This window comes from Mesoplodon mirus (assembly GCF_964341445.2).
Source record: "Mesoplodon mirus genome assembly, chromosome: 12".
In the NCBI taxonomy this organism is placed as follows: Eukaryota; Metazoa; Chordata; class Mammalia; order Artiodactyla; family Ziphiidae; genus Mesoplodon; species Mesoplodon mirus.
Window position 1 is genome coordinate 52,016,267 of NC_138988.1, and position 17,614 is coordinate 52,033,880.

Genomic DNA, 17,614 nt, shown 5'->3' on the forward strand with positions numbered 1-17,614 from the left:
GAAACAGGAAGGTGAAGACCTTGCTCCACCCTGTTTAGAGTCCTCATTCTTTGGTGTCTCATGGAAACCTATTAACTTGCCTTCCACGTAAGTCGCTTCGTAGAAAACTGTCGGGCATTATGAATTTGCAGTATAGTCACTTTGATAAAGTTGCTATTTAATCTTCAAAGTGGAAAAGTCCTGCTAATCAAAATGGAATCGTTGTGAATAAAAGTAGGCCACTGGCTGAAGTATCAGATAGAAAATCAGCAGCTTATTTTTCTGCTCCATTTGTGCTAACACTGATGGTCTGTTTGAGGAATGCTGACAAAGCCAAGGGCAGGAATTTTGTACCTAGGGAGGCACCCACCTCTAGAGATCCAGGTCTCCTGCATGGTCCTGGCTGCACTATGACCACTCTTGCCCTGTGTTACCTGACACAAGGCTTCAAATTGATTGCATCACAGCAGAATAAAGGTAAAAACTATCACAAGAGTTACTGCAGTCCCTGCAGAAGTCTTTTACCTGTAAATGCCTTTCCCAATGGAGAATCAACAGATTTGGATGATGGTGGAGTACGTCAGAAAGACTCGGGTCCTCAGGAGGAAGGGACACCTCATGAAGCCCTGGGCTGGGCAGCTGCTGTCAGAGGATGACACAGCACCTGCATAGCCGCTGTCCACTTCCTCCCACTGCTGTCGGCGGGGTGACAGGAGCAAAGTAGGCATGGACTTTGACATGAGGGAGCTGGGCCTGAAAGTAGAAAGGAAAAGTGTTGTCATAAGATAGTTTGGGGATTACAGGCATAATCCTAGAAAAGCCCACAGTCTCCTATAGAATCTAGTTCATTCTACCCTTAGGCAGATAGTCCCAATAGAATTTCTGGTGTGCGCTAAATAACGCTGCTCCTGTTGACATGCATGTCTCCCCAAACAGCACCTTTTAAAGACAAAGGGGTGGTCACTGTCCCTGTGTGCAAACCGAGTAGAGATGTAACAGCTGTAGCACCTGGGACTGCTTAGGGGTCTAAGTGCAAAGTTGCCTAAACTTAAAGCGTTTTCAAGAACGATGCACGTGAACTACATGCGGAAAGAACGCCACAGTTATTAAGACATTTTATACCTAGAAATTAGCAAAGATCAAGCCTACTGATAAAGGCCTTAAGTCCCTTTCCTTCTAATAAGTTTGCTAATCAACAGACCACATGGAACCTCCACCCAGACCCATTCTAGAAGTTGACTCTTTCCAGGGTGGGGTCTAATAAGGAAATTTAGAAGAAGTCTGAGAGGATAGTTTGCGTAACTATTGGCCCAGGACAGAACGTAGAAAATGGATGTTGATTCTTGGTGTATTTGTCGTTTGCTGAGAAACTGCCAGGTGTGGCTGCTGCCCGACACTTACCCGCATCCGCTTGATGCCCGCGCGGGTGACCTGCTGGCAGTCATACAGCTCGAGGCGCTCCAGGCCACGACAGTTCTCCAGGTGCTCCAGGGCCACGTCAGTGATGAGGAGGCAGTTGTCCAGTTCCAGCACCCGCAGCCTCTCGTGGCCGCAAGGGCTGTTGCTCAGGTGCAGGATCCCATCATCCGTGATGAGCTCACAGTGGGACAGGCTCTGGAATGAGGGGAAGCACAGATGTTTGCTGGACCCTCTCATTCCAAGGCTCACGGCCCAGGAAGAGCAGGGAAGCCAGCCCAGGCAGCGTCCCTGGGAACCACTGAGCAGCGGGAGGATGGAGCACAAAGCTGTGGGCCCATGAGCAGCGGCTTCTCTCACCTTCCCGCCAGGTAAAGATGGGAACCGACACTGCAGAGGGTGGTCTGCACCGTGAGGATCCTGAACTCACCTCTTCCCGCAAACAGCGAATCTACAGCTACACAGGGAACAGCTTCCTCCAGAAAAAAACAAAAACTGGCTGAACGACTCTCCACGTTAGGCAAATGAGAGAAGGCCCGCTTGGAAGCGGAAGGAGAGGCTGGGCCACAGTCTGTCATGAACCCCGGCCCCAAGTGCGGAGACCCCTGGGCAGGAGGGAACTCATAACCTGGAGCTTCTCACTGAGGAGCGAAGGGTTTAACCCCACGTCAGGCACCTGAACGTCCAGCTGGAAAAACCAACCCGCTGACCTCGCGAGACCCAGAGACCACAGCAACGTGAGGAGGAATCCAAAGGACTTTCACGCCTGGGCCCTCCCCACCCCCAGGGCCCAGCTGATGGAGGGGAGCCCAGCCCGGGTGTGAGAGGCTCGCCTGCTGGGTGACACATTGGGGGGCCTGCTGGGGTGCCCCCAGGGCCTGGAGATGGGTGGGGACCACCTTTGCACATTCGCTCTGCTGAGCTCCAGCCGTTGGGTGACATTTTCTTTTTTAAATTCTGGGCTGCTCCCTTCCCGGTGAGCACTATTGCGCATGCTCTCCCGGCCCTGCCTCTGCCTCGCGCCAGGGTGCCATCCTCATTCTCTATGTTTCTCGGGGGAGTTTCACGTGTGTCTGGTGCCCCAGTTTTTGCAGCTGTTGCCAGGGGACACGTCCATCTCCTGGCCTGCGGGGTCCCACGGGACTGTAACCAATGGAGAGATTGTTAAGTGGCTCCCACGTCCCGGGATCAGCAAGAGAAAACACCCAGGAGTCGACTTTCTTGGAAAGAGGACTATGAGCTTGTCATGACAGCTACAGCCAGGGGCACAGGCTTCTAATTAAACACACATCTAAGGGCTGACTGTAATCCTTTCTAGAGACCTTGGAGGCTGATGCTGTCTTTGCTCTCCCCTCTGCCATGCTCCAGAGCACCAGTATCTCCCAGAGGGGAGCTTTTACATCTGCCTGGTGACCTGGTTTTTATTTCTGGTGCCCCAGTCTTTGTATAAGGTGCCCATGGGATGCTCCTTGCTCACCTGGCCCTGATGGCCAAAGAAGGCTTGTGCTCCTGGGTCCCATGGGACGTTAACATGAAAGAGTTCTTGGCAGGCTACCACCCTCAGGGCACTTTACAGACAGCAGGGTGAAACACCCCCCCAGCCTTTCTGGGAAAGAGGCCTATTTGCTTGTCCTGGAGCTTACAGGGCGGGCTTCAGGTCTGGTACACATCTAGAGGCCTACAGATGTGCTCTCAGCAAAGGTAGGTGCAGGTACATGCCATCTCTGCACTCTCTCTGGTCAGTATACCCCCAGACAGGAGTTTACGCCCTTATCTGGGAAAAGTACCAAACAGAGGTCATGGAGCTGAAGAATACAACTGAACTGAAAAATAAAGTAGAAGGTTTCAAGAACAGACTACATGAAGCAGATAAAAGGATCAGTGACTTGAAGACATGGCAGTGAAAATCACCCAATCAGAGCAGCAAAGAGAAAAAGAATGAAAAAAAGTAAAGAAGATACCCTAATAGACTTATGGGACAATATCAAGTGGACTAATGTTCTCATTATAAGGGTAACAGAAGGAGAAGAGAGAGAAACAGGCAGAAAAGCTAACAGAGAAAATAATGGCTGAAAACTTCTCTAGCCTGGGGGAGGAAACAGACATCCAGATTCAGGAATCCCAGAGAATTCCAAATAAGATGAGACCCTCGCCAAAACACATTACAATTAAAATGTCAAAAGTTAAAGAATCTTAAGAGCAGCAAGAGAAAAACAACTTGTTATATACAAGGGAACCCCCGTAAGACTATCAGCAGGTTTTTCAGTAGAAACTTTGCAGGCCAGAATGGAGGGGCACAATATATTCAGTGTGCTGACAGAAATGAAAAAAAATTCCAACCAAGAATAGTAAACCCAACAAAGTTATTCAGAACTGAAGGAGGGATGGGAATTCCCTGGCGGTCCAGTGGTTAGGACTCAGCGCTTTCACTGCTGGGGCCCAGGTTCAATCCCTGGTTGGGGAGCTAAGATACTGCAAGCCGCTCAGCGTGGCCACAAAAAAAAGAATGGAAGGAGAGAGAAGTTTTCCAGCCAAGCTAGAGCTAAACTAGTTCATCATCACTAAACCTGCCTTACAAGAAATGTTAAAGGGACTTTGTTAAGCTGAAAAGGGCACTAATTAGTAACAAGAAAACATGAAGGTATAAATCTCACTGGTAAAGGCTGTGATAAATCAGGGTGAAAGATAAAACTCTGTGGCATCAAGAAAATAATACAGTCTTTATTGGCTGTAATTCTTTATTCTTTAATAGCTAAAATTCTTAGATAGCTTCTAGGACCAATGAGCTGCATTAATATGATTTTAAAAGTCAAAAAAACTGGCTCTGGTACTGAAGAGGAAACCAGCCCCCCAATTATCAATAGAACCTGCTGATGACATCCTACAAACTAAAAACTGAAGTAACAAAGAGGATCCTTAACCTCCTTTGAACAAACTTCATGAACTCCTCTGTGTTCTTTTGAATCTAGAGTTCCCCTTGTTTGCAATTGTATATTCGACTTATTTTCAAAGAAACATGATCAGTTTCCCTTTCAAAATAGCCTTCTAGATTTGGTTTTTGTGAGAGTACAAGGTCCTTCCTCCCTTGAGGATCACAGAGCAGTTCCTGGAAGGGGTGGGGTATGTGCACACTTGCCTCCTTCACATGTAAAGAAGAACCTGGGAACTGAAGTTTAGCAAATGAGGTGTGATAGTTACCTAGCTGGGGGATAGTGGTCACTTCCCTCATTTCTTCCTGCTTGCAGATCTTTAGTATAAAAGCTAAAAACCAGATTTCAAAATTCTGAATCTGTGGAGCTTTGCCCCAGTAGCATTGGCTCCTCTGAGCTCCCCAGGCTGGGGGAGGACTCCCTGGGGTGGACCCCCGGCTCCAGCCTGGAGAGCACTGTCTGGCCCTCCCCCAGGGAGGTGGGGACTGGCTGCTCCTATGCGCGTGTCCCAGGCGCACCCGGGCTGCCTCGCACCAAGACTGTGCATCTGTGCTGTGAGACCTGCAGCGGCAGAAACACACATCCAGCAACCCTGCGCTTCCACTCACCCTTGGCTCTACCTGGGGGCTGACAGAGGCGCTGCTACCATGTCCGTAGCAGGGAAAGCCCCTGGGGTATCCGTTAACAAGGATCCAGACACACACTGCTGTGCAATTTCTGAGTGACGATAAAGTCTGTCTCTTCTGATGATCTTTTCACTCTCCAGTGCCTAGAACAGTGCCCAGCGTGTAGTGGTCCTCAAGAGGTGTTTGTAGAGTGAATTTGATGAATATAATCAGATTTAATCCACAGCATTTCCCTTTTTTGTGTGGTGTACCAGGCATCTCCAAAGCTAAGTTTAGATTTCAACTGCAACTGTTTCCCTGCTTTTCTGCTAATAATCCTCCAGGTATTTTTTTTTTTTTTTTCATTTGAGGCTCTTTTCTTGGACTTCTGGGTTTTATTATAGTTTATCTTTTACTCTAAGTCCCCTTTCTGGAAGTAGCTTGTATGAATATCGGGGAAGATGGAGAAGATTTCAGTCACCAGAATCCCCACTGGGGGGAACACCATTTGGAAGACATTTCCTGACCCGTCGCTGAGGTGGGCCTGCACTCCTGAGGAAGCAGGAGTTAGGGAGCTGGTGGAAGGCCTTGTCCCGTGCACACAAGAGATGACACTAACGAAGGGGTGGGAGTCCAAGTCCAGGGTATCTCCGAGTCGGGGAGAGAGCCCTTGGGCAACAGGGAGGAGGGCGGTTAAAATAGGAAACAAAGCACGGGGCTCCTAACCTTCCCCACACCTCTGAGAAGCAGGCCATCTCAGGGACACGGGGACAAGGTGTGGAGAAAGCACATCAGACAACTGGTTCTATCAATTATAAAACCAGATCAGAACGAATTTGGGAGTAAAAACATTAGAATGACAAAATTATCTGCAGGTGTGTAGAGAAAAACAGTTTCAGCAGAGAATCTGGAAACAGGTAGGTTTCTGACTATCTCTGGAATCTGACACCAAACTCAAAAAAAAGTCCCAGAGTTGTCCAAAGCCCAGCACACTTGTGCCTGAGGGAGAAGCATCCAGAAGGAATGTGGAAATAAGGAAAACTGGTGGGGAGAGTAACTCAAGGCCAAATGGAGCTTTAATGATGTTATAAAATCCTAGCCCTTGCTGACAGAGCAAGTTCAAAGGGGATAGAGAGAACTGGCTTAAGAAAAATCTGTCGTGTATCTCAGGGAAGTGGAAAGACCAGACCCCACGGAAGCCACGAAATCTGGGTCCTTTGGGCAGTTGTGTAAATTTGGGCAAGCCTCTTAACCGCTCTGAGCCTCAGCTTCCTCACTGATAAAATAGGGATGTCCGTGGTGCCCGCATCACAGGGCTGTGTTGGGATTCAGTGAGTCAGTGTATCTGGTGGGAGGAGGCGGCCGAATGGGGACTCCACCCCTGCTTCACGTCCAGCAGCCGGATGGGAAATGTGCATGCGACGTCTGCATGGCTAAGAGTGTCAGTGACACTTTTCACTGCTCATTCTAGATCTTTCAGTATACTCTAATCCCCCCCCATATATATTTGAGCAGATATGAAATGTAATATAAGGATGGCCTCATTTTAACCGTGCTAACTTTCACTATACCCGACATGATGAACACGAATTTGAGTGAGGACGCTGGTCCCTATATTAGGTTCACACCCTAAAATGAAAGCAGTGACATTTAGATACACCCTAAGGAAAGGAAGGTTGTGCTGTAGTACGGGGGTGCTTTCATCCCTGAGAGGTAAGTAACGTCACAAGAAGCTCAGACTCACCAGGGCTTGCAGTTTAGGACAGTGAATGGAGAGCTGGATGAGTGTGCTGTCGGTTATCTGGAGAGAAACACGTGGTGTCAGTGTGGCTTCTACACCAGAACTTAATACCTAATCCTGCTTCTCCTGAATACAAGAATCAAAAGGTGCAAAAGAATTAAAAACTCATCTCAAGCCACTCGGGCTGGGAGCTCCTCTCTTCACCAACAACCTCAATTCTGCTCATTCCCAGAGATGTGAAGGTGTTCTTTGGTCTTTCCTCTGGTGCCCCAAGGGGGACAAGGGACAAAGAGGATCCCCCAAGATTCTTCTCTGTAGAGTCACCTCATCACTGGACATGCAAGCTTCTTTCTCCCTTAAGTTTTGTGAAAATGAGTCCTTTTTTTTTTTAATGTTTGGCAAAAGATGGTGCTATCCTGAACGTGGCTGTAACTCTGATGACTGAGAACAGCCCAAAGTTTATGCATCCCCCTCCCATGGCCCTCACAGGTTCCCAAGCCCTGACACCTATGCTGGGGCAAGGAGGGTCCAGACAATGGCCAGTTGGCGTCTCTGGTTACGCCTGTCAGTGGCTGAGGGGCGCCCTGCAGAGCTGTCAGGAGTCCACTCACCAAGATGCATTCTTCGAGATCCATCTTCTCCAGGTCATGACAATTCTGAAAAAGTCCATAAGAGTCCATAAGACACCCCGTTCCGAAAGTGACCCAGTGAGCCAGCACTTTTGAGCAGGCGCCCTTTGAATCACATTCACTTTGGAAACGGGCATTAGGGCTGCACTTCCTTCTCTCGTCCTGGAAAGGCAGTTGTCTGCACCTTCCCAGTGGCTCACAGGTATCAGCACAGAGACTTTAGCCATGGAATGGGCTCTGGGAGGTCGTGGGGGTGGGCGCTCAGCCACGGTGGGGATGGTGGAGGGCTGGGGTAGGAGGAAGAGTGTATCAGCATCCCCAGGAGGACATGGGTTCTGGGCAGCAGGCCACAGGGGCCCACAGTGGTTGGCACTGGCAGGGCAGTGTGGAGAGAGGGCAGAGGCAGAGCCCAGCCCAGCTGAGGGATGCTACGGAGAGGCTGAGTCGGGGTCTGTGGGAGGAAGGGCATCTCCTGCCAGGGAGGAGGCTCTTCTCATTGGGGTCCCACCTGACCAAGTGAGAGTGAGGTCCACGCCTGGTACAGGACCTGCCTAGCTTTCCAGCCTGTTGGGGAAAATGCAGGACACATCCCCCAAGGACTCTATTCTACTTGGTGCCTGTCATTTCTGAAGGTAGTTTTTTGCACACTCCAAGACCACTCCAATTCACTTTGACTGAGGGAGGTGAATTAGAGTTTGGTTTGATTTTGTAAAACCTCTGTCTTACCCGAGCTAAAAGTGTAAAGCCTGCATCAGTCAAATGGGAACATCGGGCAGCCTCCAAGATCCTGGAATAAGGAGTGCACAGAAGACAAAGTGGCGACTGGTTAACAACAGAAAAGCATACTTTACAATGCTCTTGAGTTTATTCCACTCTGTGACACAAAAATGAGGCTCAGGGAGGAATGTGACCTGCCCAAAGTCCCATCCCAAACTTGGTCAGTAAATCCAGGAATCTTCCCACAATACCAGCACATGGTTGCTGTTGTTTTTAGATGCTATTCTAATATGTGTTGACTTCTAAACAATTAAAATGTACTTTCACTCAACAAAATCATCTTGATATACTGCATTTATTGAAATTCCCAGTCACCCTAAAGGAAATTTTAAAAATTTACAGTCAATGAAAACATCCATGCTTAACAGGGATGGATGCTTAAATAACATTTTTAAATTAAATTACTCCCTTATAGCAATAATTTTGACCTCCTTTCTGACCAGTTTTGACCACCTATATTCCTTCTACCATGCAGAAGTATCAAAATTCTCGAGAATCTTCCCTAATTTAACAGTAAGAAAAATGGGGAAAAGGCAAAATAAGACAATCCTTAGAAGGTATATAACCAAAAAAAAGGGCGGGGGCAGGGGGGGTTACTCTTTGGCAGTCCAGTGGTTAGGACTCCATGCTTCCACTGCAGGGGTCATGGGTTTGATCCCTGGCCAGGGAACTAAGATCCTGCATGCCGTGTGGTGCAGCCAAAAAAAAAAAAAAAAAAAAGATATGTAACTGCTGTAAGTATGAAAAATGGATCAGTTTCACCGATAAGTAAAGAGTAACAAAACAAGTATCTTTTTTCTGCCTCTTTTGTAGGGGTTAAGGTTGCTGGTTCTATAATCAAACTCTACAAGTTCAAATTCTAGTTTTACTTCTTACTTATCATGTGACCCAGGATAAATTATGTGCTTTTCACTGAGTCTCAGTTTCTCCTCTGCAAAACAAGTGAGAATACAGTACCTACCTCCTAGCAATGCAGTGAGGACTAAGTGAGACAATGCTTGTGAAAGTGCTAACAAAGAGCCTGGAACACATGAGTTCAACTGATGTTAAGCATGATTAGTATTTTGGTGCCATTATTAAAGTTTTCATATTCACAGTATTACATGGAGAATCAGAAAATAAATCATTATTTATTAAAACAAAACTTTTCTTCTTGCTAGGGAACAATGATAAATAAGGTGGCTGTGATTTTTCCTCCTTCTGTCCATTTAGCAGCTGGTTTAGAGGAGAACCTGGTGCCATTTGGACGTGAGGCTATCAGTCTGCTCATGTGTCAAGGTAATATCAGGGCAACGAATAGCCAAAGCAATCTTGAGAAAGAAAAACGGAGCTGGAGGAATCAGGCTCCCTGACTTCCAACTATACTACAAAGCTACAGTAATCAAGATAGTATGGTACTGGCACAAAAACTGAAATACAGATCAGTGGAACAGGATAGAAAGCCCAGAGATAAACCCACACACATATGGTCACCTTATTTTTATATAAAAGAGGCAAGAATATACAATGGAGAAAAGACAGCCTCTTCAATAAGTGGTGCTGGGAAAACCGGACAGCTACATGTAAAAGAATGAAATTAGAACACTCCCTAACACCATACACAAAAATAAACTCAAAATGGATTAGAGACCTAAATGTAAGGTCAGACACTATAAAACTCTTAGAGGAAAACATAGGCAGAACACTGTATGACATAAATCACAGCAAGATCCTTTTTGACCCACATCCTAGAGAAATGGAAATAAAAACAAAAATAAACAAATGGGGGATTCCCTGGTGGCGCAGTGGTTAAGAATCCACCTGCCAATGCAGGGGACATGGGTTCGAGCCCTGGTCCGGGGAGATCCCACATGCCACAGAGCAACTAAGCCTGTGCACCACAACTACTGAGCCTGTGCTCTAGAGCCCACGAGCCACAACTACTGAAGCCCGCGCACCTGGAGCCTGTGCCCCGCAACAAGAGAAGGCACTGCAATGAGAAGCCCGCGCACTGCAACGAAGAGTAGCTCCTGCTCGCCGCAACTAGAGAAAGCCCGCATGCAACAACGAAGACCCAATGCAACCAAAAATAATAAATAAAATAAATTTATAAAAAATAAACAAATGGGACCTAATGAAACTTAAAAGCTTTTGCACAGCAAAGGAAACCATAAACAAGATGAAAAGACAACCCTCAGAATGGGAGAAAATATTTGCAAAAGAAGCAGCTGACAAAGGATTAATCTTCAAAATTTACAAGCAGCTCATGCAGCTCAATATCAAAAAAACAAACCACCCAATCCAAAAACGGGCAGAAGACCTAAACGGACATTTCTCCAAAGAAGATATACAGATTGCCAACAAACACATGAAAGGATGCTCAACATCACTAATCATTAGAGAAGTGCAAATCAGAACTACAATCAGGTATCACCTCACAGCAGTCAGAATGGCCATCAACAAAAATCTACAAACAATAAATGCTGGAGAGGGTGTGGAGAAAAGGGAACCCTCTTGCACTGTTGGTGGGAATGTAAACTGATACAGCCACTATGGAGAACAGTATGGAGGTTCCTTAAAAAACTAAAAATAGGGCTTCCCTGGTGGCACAGTTGTTAAGAATCAGCCTGCCAATGCAGGGGACACGGGTTTGAGCCCTGGTCCGGGAGGATCCCACATGCCGCAGAGCAACTAAGCACATGCACCACAACTACTGAAGCCTGTGCACCTAGAGCCCATGCTCTGCAACATGAGAAGCCACAGCAATGAGAAGCCCACACACCACAATGAAGAGTAGTCCCCACTCACCACAGCTAGAGAAAGCCCACGCGCAGCAACAAAGACCCAATGCAGCCAAAAATTAAAAAAAAAAAAAACTAAACTAAAAACAGAACTACCATACGACCCAGCAATCCCACCACTGGGCATATACCCTGAGAAAACCATAATTCAAAAAGAGTCATGTACCACCACCATGTTCATTGCAGCTCTATTTACAACAGCCAGGACATGGAAGCAACCTAAGTGTCCATCAACAGATGAATGGATAAAGAAGATGTGGCACATATATACAATGGAATATTACTCAGCCATAAAAAGAAACAAAACTGAGTTACTTGTAGTGAGGTGGATGGACTTAAGAGACTGTCATACAGAGTGAAGTAAGTCAGAAAGAGAAAAACAAATATCATATGCTAACACATATATATGGAATCTAAAAAAAAAAAAAGAAGGTTCTGAAGAACCCAGGGGCAGGACAGGAATAAAGACACAGTGGACTTGAGGACACGGGGAGGGGTAAGGGTAACCTGGGACGAAGTGAGAGAGTGGCATGGACATATATACACTACCAAATGTAACAGATAGCTAATGGGAAGCAGCCGCATAGCACAGGGAGATCAGCTCAGTGCTTTGTGACCACCTAGAGGTGGGGTAGGGAAGGTGGGAGGGAGATGCAAGAGGGAGGAGATATGGGGATATATGTGTATGTATAGCAGATTCACTTTGTTATAAAGCAGAAACAAACACACCATTGTAAAGCAATTATACTCCAATAAAGATGTTAAAAAAAATAATATCAGGGCGAGGCAAATCAGGTGGGCACATGAGTGAAGTCCACCAGGAAACTAAGGCTCAGATTCCCTGGTGGTGGACAGTGTGGGACTCTCCACACATCCTTAAATGAACTAGATTACAGTGTCCCACCCCAATACATCTGACAAAAGCCAACAACACAACCACTGCCTCCGCCACCACCTATTCAACCCACTGCCAGGCCTTTCTCCTCCTGCAGGAAGCCCTCCCAGTCAGCCCCAAGCTCTGAGTTGCAAAGCTGAAAGCATGGCGCACTCACTGAAGTCTTGGGCAGTTCAAGGCTAGGGCTGTGAGGGAGGCATCAGTGAGGTTGCCGCAGCCAGACAAGCAGAGGGCCTGCAGCCGGTGGCAGCCCCTGCAAATCTGCACCACGCCTTCATCCGTAATGCGCTGGGGAGAATCAAAGCAGAAAGGAAAATCAGAAGGCACGGGCCACAGTGAAATGGGAGCCGCAGACAAATGGAGTCTCCTGTTAGTCAACTAGTTTCGGTTGCCAGTTACTAGCATTTTATCCTGATAATTTAATCAAAATAAGGTGAAGTACAGGGAAGACAGATATTTATGTTATTTCTGAACAGCTTTAAAATATTCAAGCATTACTAATGGAGAGTAAAATTTTTAAATTCCATTTTCCTACCCAGAATCATTCGATTTTTTTTTTCAGGAAATATTCAGGAAATAAACTTGTGTTAAAAATCAGATTTAATAAACAACAGCTCATGAGACTTGCTTAAGTGACATTAATTTTTGGTTGAATTTCTACATATTAATGCTTTAGATATCTACTATATAAATCATATATGTGTATTTTTATATTGCCTGAAATGTTTTAGAAAATAGCAAAATTAAGTAAATCACTAAATTATTAATAAATGGCTTAGAATTCTATGAATTTAGCCATGAAGATTCTAATTAATCTTTATTTAATATACTAATTTATGCAGAAATAAACAGATACATTTATATCATACTTTAAGCCACCTGCCAGTGCTATCCTACATGCAATTCAAGGTCCTATTTTTGAACAGTGCAGCCCCATAAGGTCAATATTTGCCCAGAAGATAGTTTCTGCTTTATCTCCCACCATCAGGGACCTTAGGTTTATGATTCATTTACTAAATGCCGAATACAAGGGATTTCTCTTACTTTTCTCAAAATTGACATTCTCCCTTGAGAAACCCAGTTGGCCATAGCAAGCACCCTCTTCAATTATCAATATTTACAATGGCAGTGAAGAAAACTCATCCTTCACAGGCTAATAATGCACTGATGAAAATCACACCTTGCTCTTGAATATGCCCTTTATATTTCAAAGCACTTTCTTAACTGTTATTTCATTTTATCCACTGAGACACCATGAGAGGTGTCATCACCCCCAGTTTATAAGTAAAGACAAGACACTGAAACCTTACCAGGAACTGTTTAGATTAGTGACTAGTTCACAGCATTCCTGATGTCTTAAAATAAACCAAGACCCTGATCTATGCTGTTTTTAGGGGAAATGCCCATGGCTTTGTATTGGCCTTTTTGTTTAGATTGCTGTTCTTCCATCTTGTGGGAAACTGGGAGATCACATAAGGACACAGGATGTGAAATAAGGGTGTGGCAATCCTCCCACCTGCCTGGGCTGCTTCCCAGCAGGGCCCCAGCAGGTTCCTGACGGAGGGAACAGGAACAGGAGGGAGCTCACGGAAAAGGCACGTTACTTACTGAGCAGGACTGTAGGTTGAGACTCACAAGCTCATGGCAGTAATTCTGAATGTGTTTCAGAGCTTCGTCTTCTAGCTGAGTGAATGGAGAAAACAAAAGAGAGATGGAACCAGGTGAGGGGCAGTGGGGCATAGGTTCCATAATCACGTGCACACAGCTAACATTAGATACACGTTAGACAAGCCAGGCCGTGAGGAGTCCCGGTACCTGCGTGCAGCCCCTCAGCAGCAGGGCTCTCAGGCCCCGACAACCCCGCACCAAGGCCTCGATGCCATCCTTCGTGATCTGATCACACCACGACAGGTTCAGGTACTCCAGGTGCCGACAGCCCTCACTGGAGAACAGGAAATAAAACCACACGTGTGCAGTCCATCCCACACAGAGTTTAGGACCAACTCTGAGCTTAGTAGCCCACAAGCAGTTCAGGGGAGAGAGACCTCTGTGACCCGAGTCGCCCACTTCCTGCTCCAATGGGACCGTGAGAAAGGTTTCAGACACACCAAAATGCTCAGAGCTTTGGGTATTTCTCATGACCACTAACAACAGGTACTCTTACCTGATCCCCTTTAAGGAGCTGTTTGTAATGGACACACAGGAAGTCAGATCCAGATGTTTCAGCTTGGAACAGAATCTGCTAAGGCTGTAACACGTGCTGAAAAAAACCAGATGCACTAAAGGTATTTTCAACCACCTTTCTCTCCCCTCACTCTCCCCATGGCCAACCAGTCACCAGAGTAATTTCCACTACTTACCTGTCAGTGATTTTTGTGCACCCATTGAGGTTTAAATGTTCAATGTTTCGGCAGTTCTGTGCAAAGGTCCTAAAATGAGAAAACATTTTAAAACTCCCCGCAACTTGTTAGGCAGCCACTAGAGGGCATGTATAACCATTTACATTTAGAACAATGCTCTTTGTGGAAAGGATACTTAACGTGAGATCTACTCTCTTAACAAGCTTGGAAGTATATAATATATAATTGTTGACTACAGCCACCAGTGTTCTTCAAGCTCTGAGGAGCACGTGAAACAACTGCGGTTCTCCTCATCGCGCAGAGTCCGACGGTAGATCCAGGCAAACTGCTTGGTGTCCGCATTCCTGAGAAGCTCCCGAGCGGTACTGGTGCTGCTACTCTGGGGACACCGCTTTGGGAAGCAAAGCCCCAGGCTGACTACACAGCATGTAAAACTCTTCATTCAGATTTCGGCGGTCATCTGAGAGCAGAGGTCTGGCTCCCTGCTCCTTCTCCTCTGTAGAAAAATCAGCTGGCAGCAGGGGGGCTTGAGTCTTGTGCCATGCTGTCACTTAGTTACCCCAGGGCCCTTCTGGAGAAACCATCTCTGGCCACTGATAGGGTCAGTAATTGATCAGTATCAAGAACCATCATTTACTGATGAGGACACTGAGCCATGAAGGGTGATGTCCTCAATGATTTGTGGGTTGGCAGCAAGGCCAGAAGCAGAAAATTAAACATCCCTTACTCGCCACTTATTCCTTAACATATTCAGCAGGGACTGGCTCAGGTCATCTGCATTTTCCTGAAATACGGCTTCTGCAGGGTCTTATAGGATTGAATCCTGATGCTTCCATGCATACCCCTAAGTCTCCAAAACCTGGCCTCAAACCAGATGTCACTCTTACCTGTTACTTCCACTCTGCTATGGTACAGGGAAAGGGAACTCAGCTGGAGCCTGGTGGACTCCCTGAGCTGAGGATATGGAGCCAAATGTCTGAGCAAGGCAATCAGAGGTATCAGAGAAGAGTACAAGAATGGAGAAAACGTCAGAGATCTGCAGAACGTTCCCCTCAGGAATTCAGTAGAGTACTAGTCAGAGTGCGCATGTGAGGAAATTACCCAAAGCCAGGGAAAGACTCAACAAGCAGCATTAGAGGGGACAACAGCCAGAGCTCACCCGGGGCCATGAACAGTAAGTACCCATTCCCACCAGACAACAGTGAAAAATGTCATAATTTGTGGGGCACTGGGTAGAGTACTGAGAAGCGTCTTGCTTCAGGAGTGGAGTACAGTTATCCCTAGACTAACCACTGCTTTGGTCCAACCTAACAAATTAAAAAAACAAAAAAAATCTCAAAGGAACTATGTCCAAGTAACTCAACTGCATCTCAGAACAAAACTCAAGTATATTTATAGGAATACAAAAATATTCTGCACCCAAAGTAACATTCACAGTGTCTCGCACTGAACAAAAAATTACCATCCATTCAAAGAAGAGGGGAAAATATATCCATAATGAGGAGGAAATTCAATCTATCAAAGCTGACCCAGAACTGACACAGATACTAGAAATAGCAGACAAAGGCATTAAAAGTTATCATAACTATGTTCTGTAGAATACAGTTCTATGAAGCTGGAGTGAAGATGTTACATTAAACATCTCATGTTTATTAAACATGTTATGTTTATTAAACACGTTATATAGAGATATGCAAAGATACAAATTAAACTTTTACATATGAAAACCACAATGGCTGAGAAGAAAATTTACTGGATGGGATTAACAGCAGATGAGACATTGTGGAAGAAAAGATCAGTGAACTTAAAGACACAGCAGAAGAAAGTATCCAAAATGAAACATGGAAAGAAAACAAGAAGAAAAGAAGAGAGCATGAAAGAACTGTGGGACAGCTTCAAACAAGCTAATGAACGTGTAAGTGGAGTCCCTAAAGAATGGGAGAGTGGGGCAGGGGGAAAAAATCTGAAGAAATAAAGGTCAAAAGTTTTATGACAATTATAAACCTACAAGTCCAAGAAACAAAAAATTCCAAGCACAAGAAACATGAAGGAAAATCCACCAAGGCACAGCTTAACCAAATTAGTCAAAACCAGTGACAGAAAAAACATTAAAAGCACCCAGAGAAAAAAGATATGCCTAATACAGAGGAATAAAATAAGGGTGATAGAAGATTTCTCACTGATAACAAAAAAGCAAGAAAACAGAGGAGTAGCATCTTTAAAATCCTGAAAACAAAAAACTGTCAACACAGAATTCTATATTCAGCAAAAATATTTTTCAAAACTGAAGGGAAAATAAAGACGTTTTCAGGCATAAGTGCTGAAAAAATTCATCAGATATGCAGTGCAATAAATCTTAAACAACATTCTCCAAGCAGAAAAAAAAAATGACATAAGATGAAAATTTGTGTCTACACAAAGAAATGAAGGATACTGGAAACAGTAACCACTTGAGTACAGAGAGCCAATTTTTTAATTATTTAAATCTCTTTAAAAATAATTGACTGTTAAAACAAAAATACTAACAATCCAGTGTGGATTTCATACCATATTTGGAATTTTAAAGTGTATGGCAATAACAGCATGAAGGCTGAGCAACGGAAAATGGAAGTAAGATGTAATATAATTTTAGGATAGACTATAATAACTTTAAAATCTAAAATATAAACTCAAAAATAACCACTAAGATTACAAAATAATGAGTTATAGCTACTAGGCCAAAAAAAGATATAAAATGTAATCATAAAAAATACTCAAACTATGGGCTTCCCTGGTGGCACAGTGGCTAAGAATCCGCCTGCTGATGCAGGGGACACGGGTTCGCGCCCCGGTCCGGGAAGATCCCACATGCTGTGGAGCAACTAAGCCCATGTACAACTACTGAGCCTGTGCTCTAGAGCCTGCAAGCCACAACTACTGAGCCCACACACCACAACTACTGAAGCCTGTGCACCTAGAGCCTGTGCTCCACAAGAGAAGCCACTGCAATGAGAAGCCCACGCACTGCAATGAAGAGTAGCCCCCACTCGCCGCAACTAGAGAAAAGCCTGTGCGCAGCAATGAAGACCCAACGCAGCCAAAAATAATTAATTAATTTTAAAATATATATGTATATGTTACAAGAAGGAGCTTCCACATTAAGAAACTAGAAAAAAGAAGACCAAATGAAACCCAAAATAAAGGAAGTAATAAAGACCAGAGAAGAAATCAATGAAGTAGAAAACATCAAAACAATGAAAAAAATCAATGACACCCAAAGCTGGTTCTTTGAGAATATCAATAAAATTAATAAACCCCTAGCTAGACTGACCAGGAAAAAAAAGACAAAAATTACCAATATCAGAGAAATTTACTCATCTTTACTCTTTAAAAATTGGTATTAATGTCAGTAAAAAAATTCAAAGAATATATATATTGCAATAGGCACTATACAATCATTGTGATTTTTATTAGACGTGGCAACTACTTTCATATAGTAAAAACAAAAACAGAAAACCAAACA

General features: G+C 44.9%; 1 protein-coding gene across 1 annotated transcript in view; it reads right to left on the reverse strand.

Annotated features, from left to right (window-relative positions):
* FBXL2 (F-box and leucine rich repeat protein 2) overlaps positions 1 to 17,614 on the reverse strand; it is an 84,402-nt gene that overhangs the window by 1,125 nt on the left and 65,663 nt on the right. Inside the window, 10 exon segments of the mRNA XM_082637155.1 lie at positions 505 to 732; positions 1,381 to 1,593; positions 6,675 to 6,731; positions 7,283 to 7,327; positions 8,027 to 8,087; positions 11,910 to 12,040; positions 13,361 to 13,435; positions 13,568 to 13,694; positions 13,917 to 14,012; positions 14,113 to 14,181. Of these exon segments, the coding sequence (XP_082493281.1) occupies positions 625 to 732; positions 1,381 to 1,593; positions 6,675 to 6,731; positions 7,283 to 7,327; positions 8,027 to 8,087; positions 11,910 to 12,040; positions 13,361 to 13,435; positions 13,568 to 13,694; positions 13,917 to 14,012; positions 14,113 to 14,181 (982 nt within the window). The 3' untranslated portion in view covers positions 505 to 624.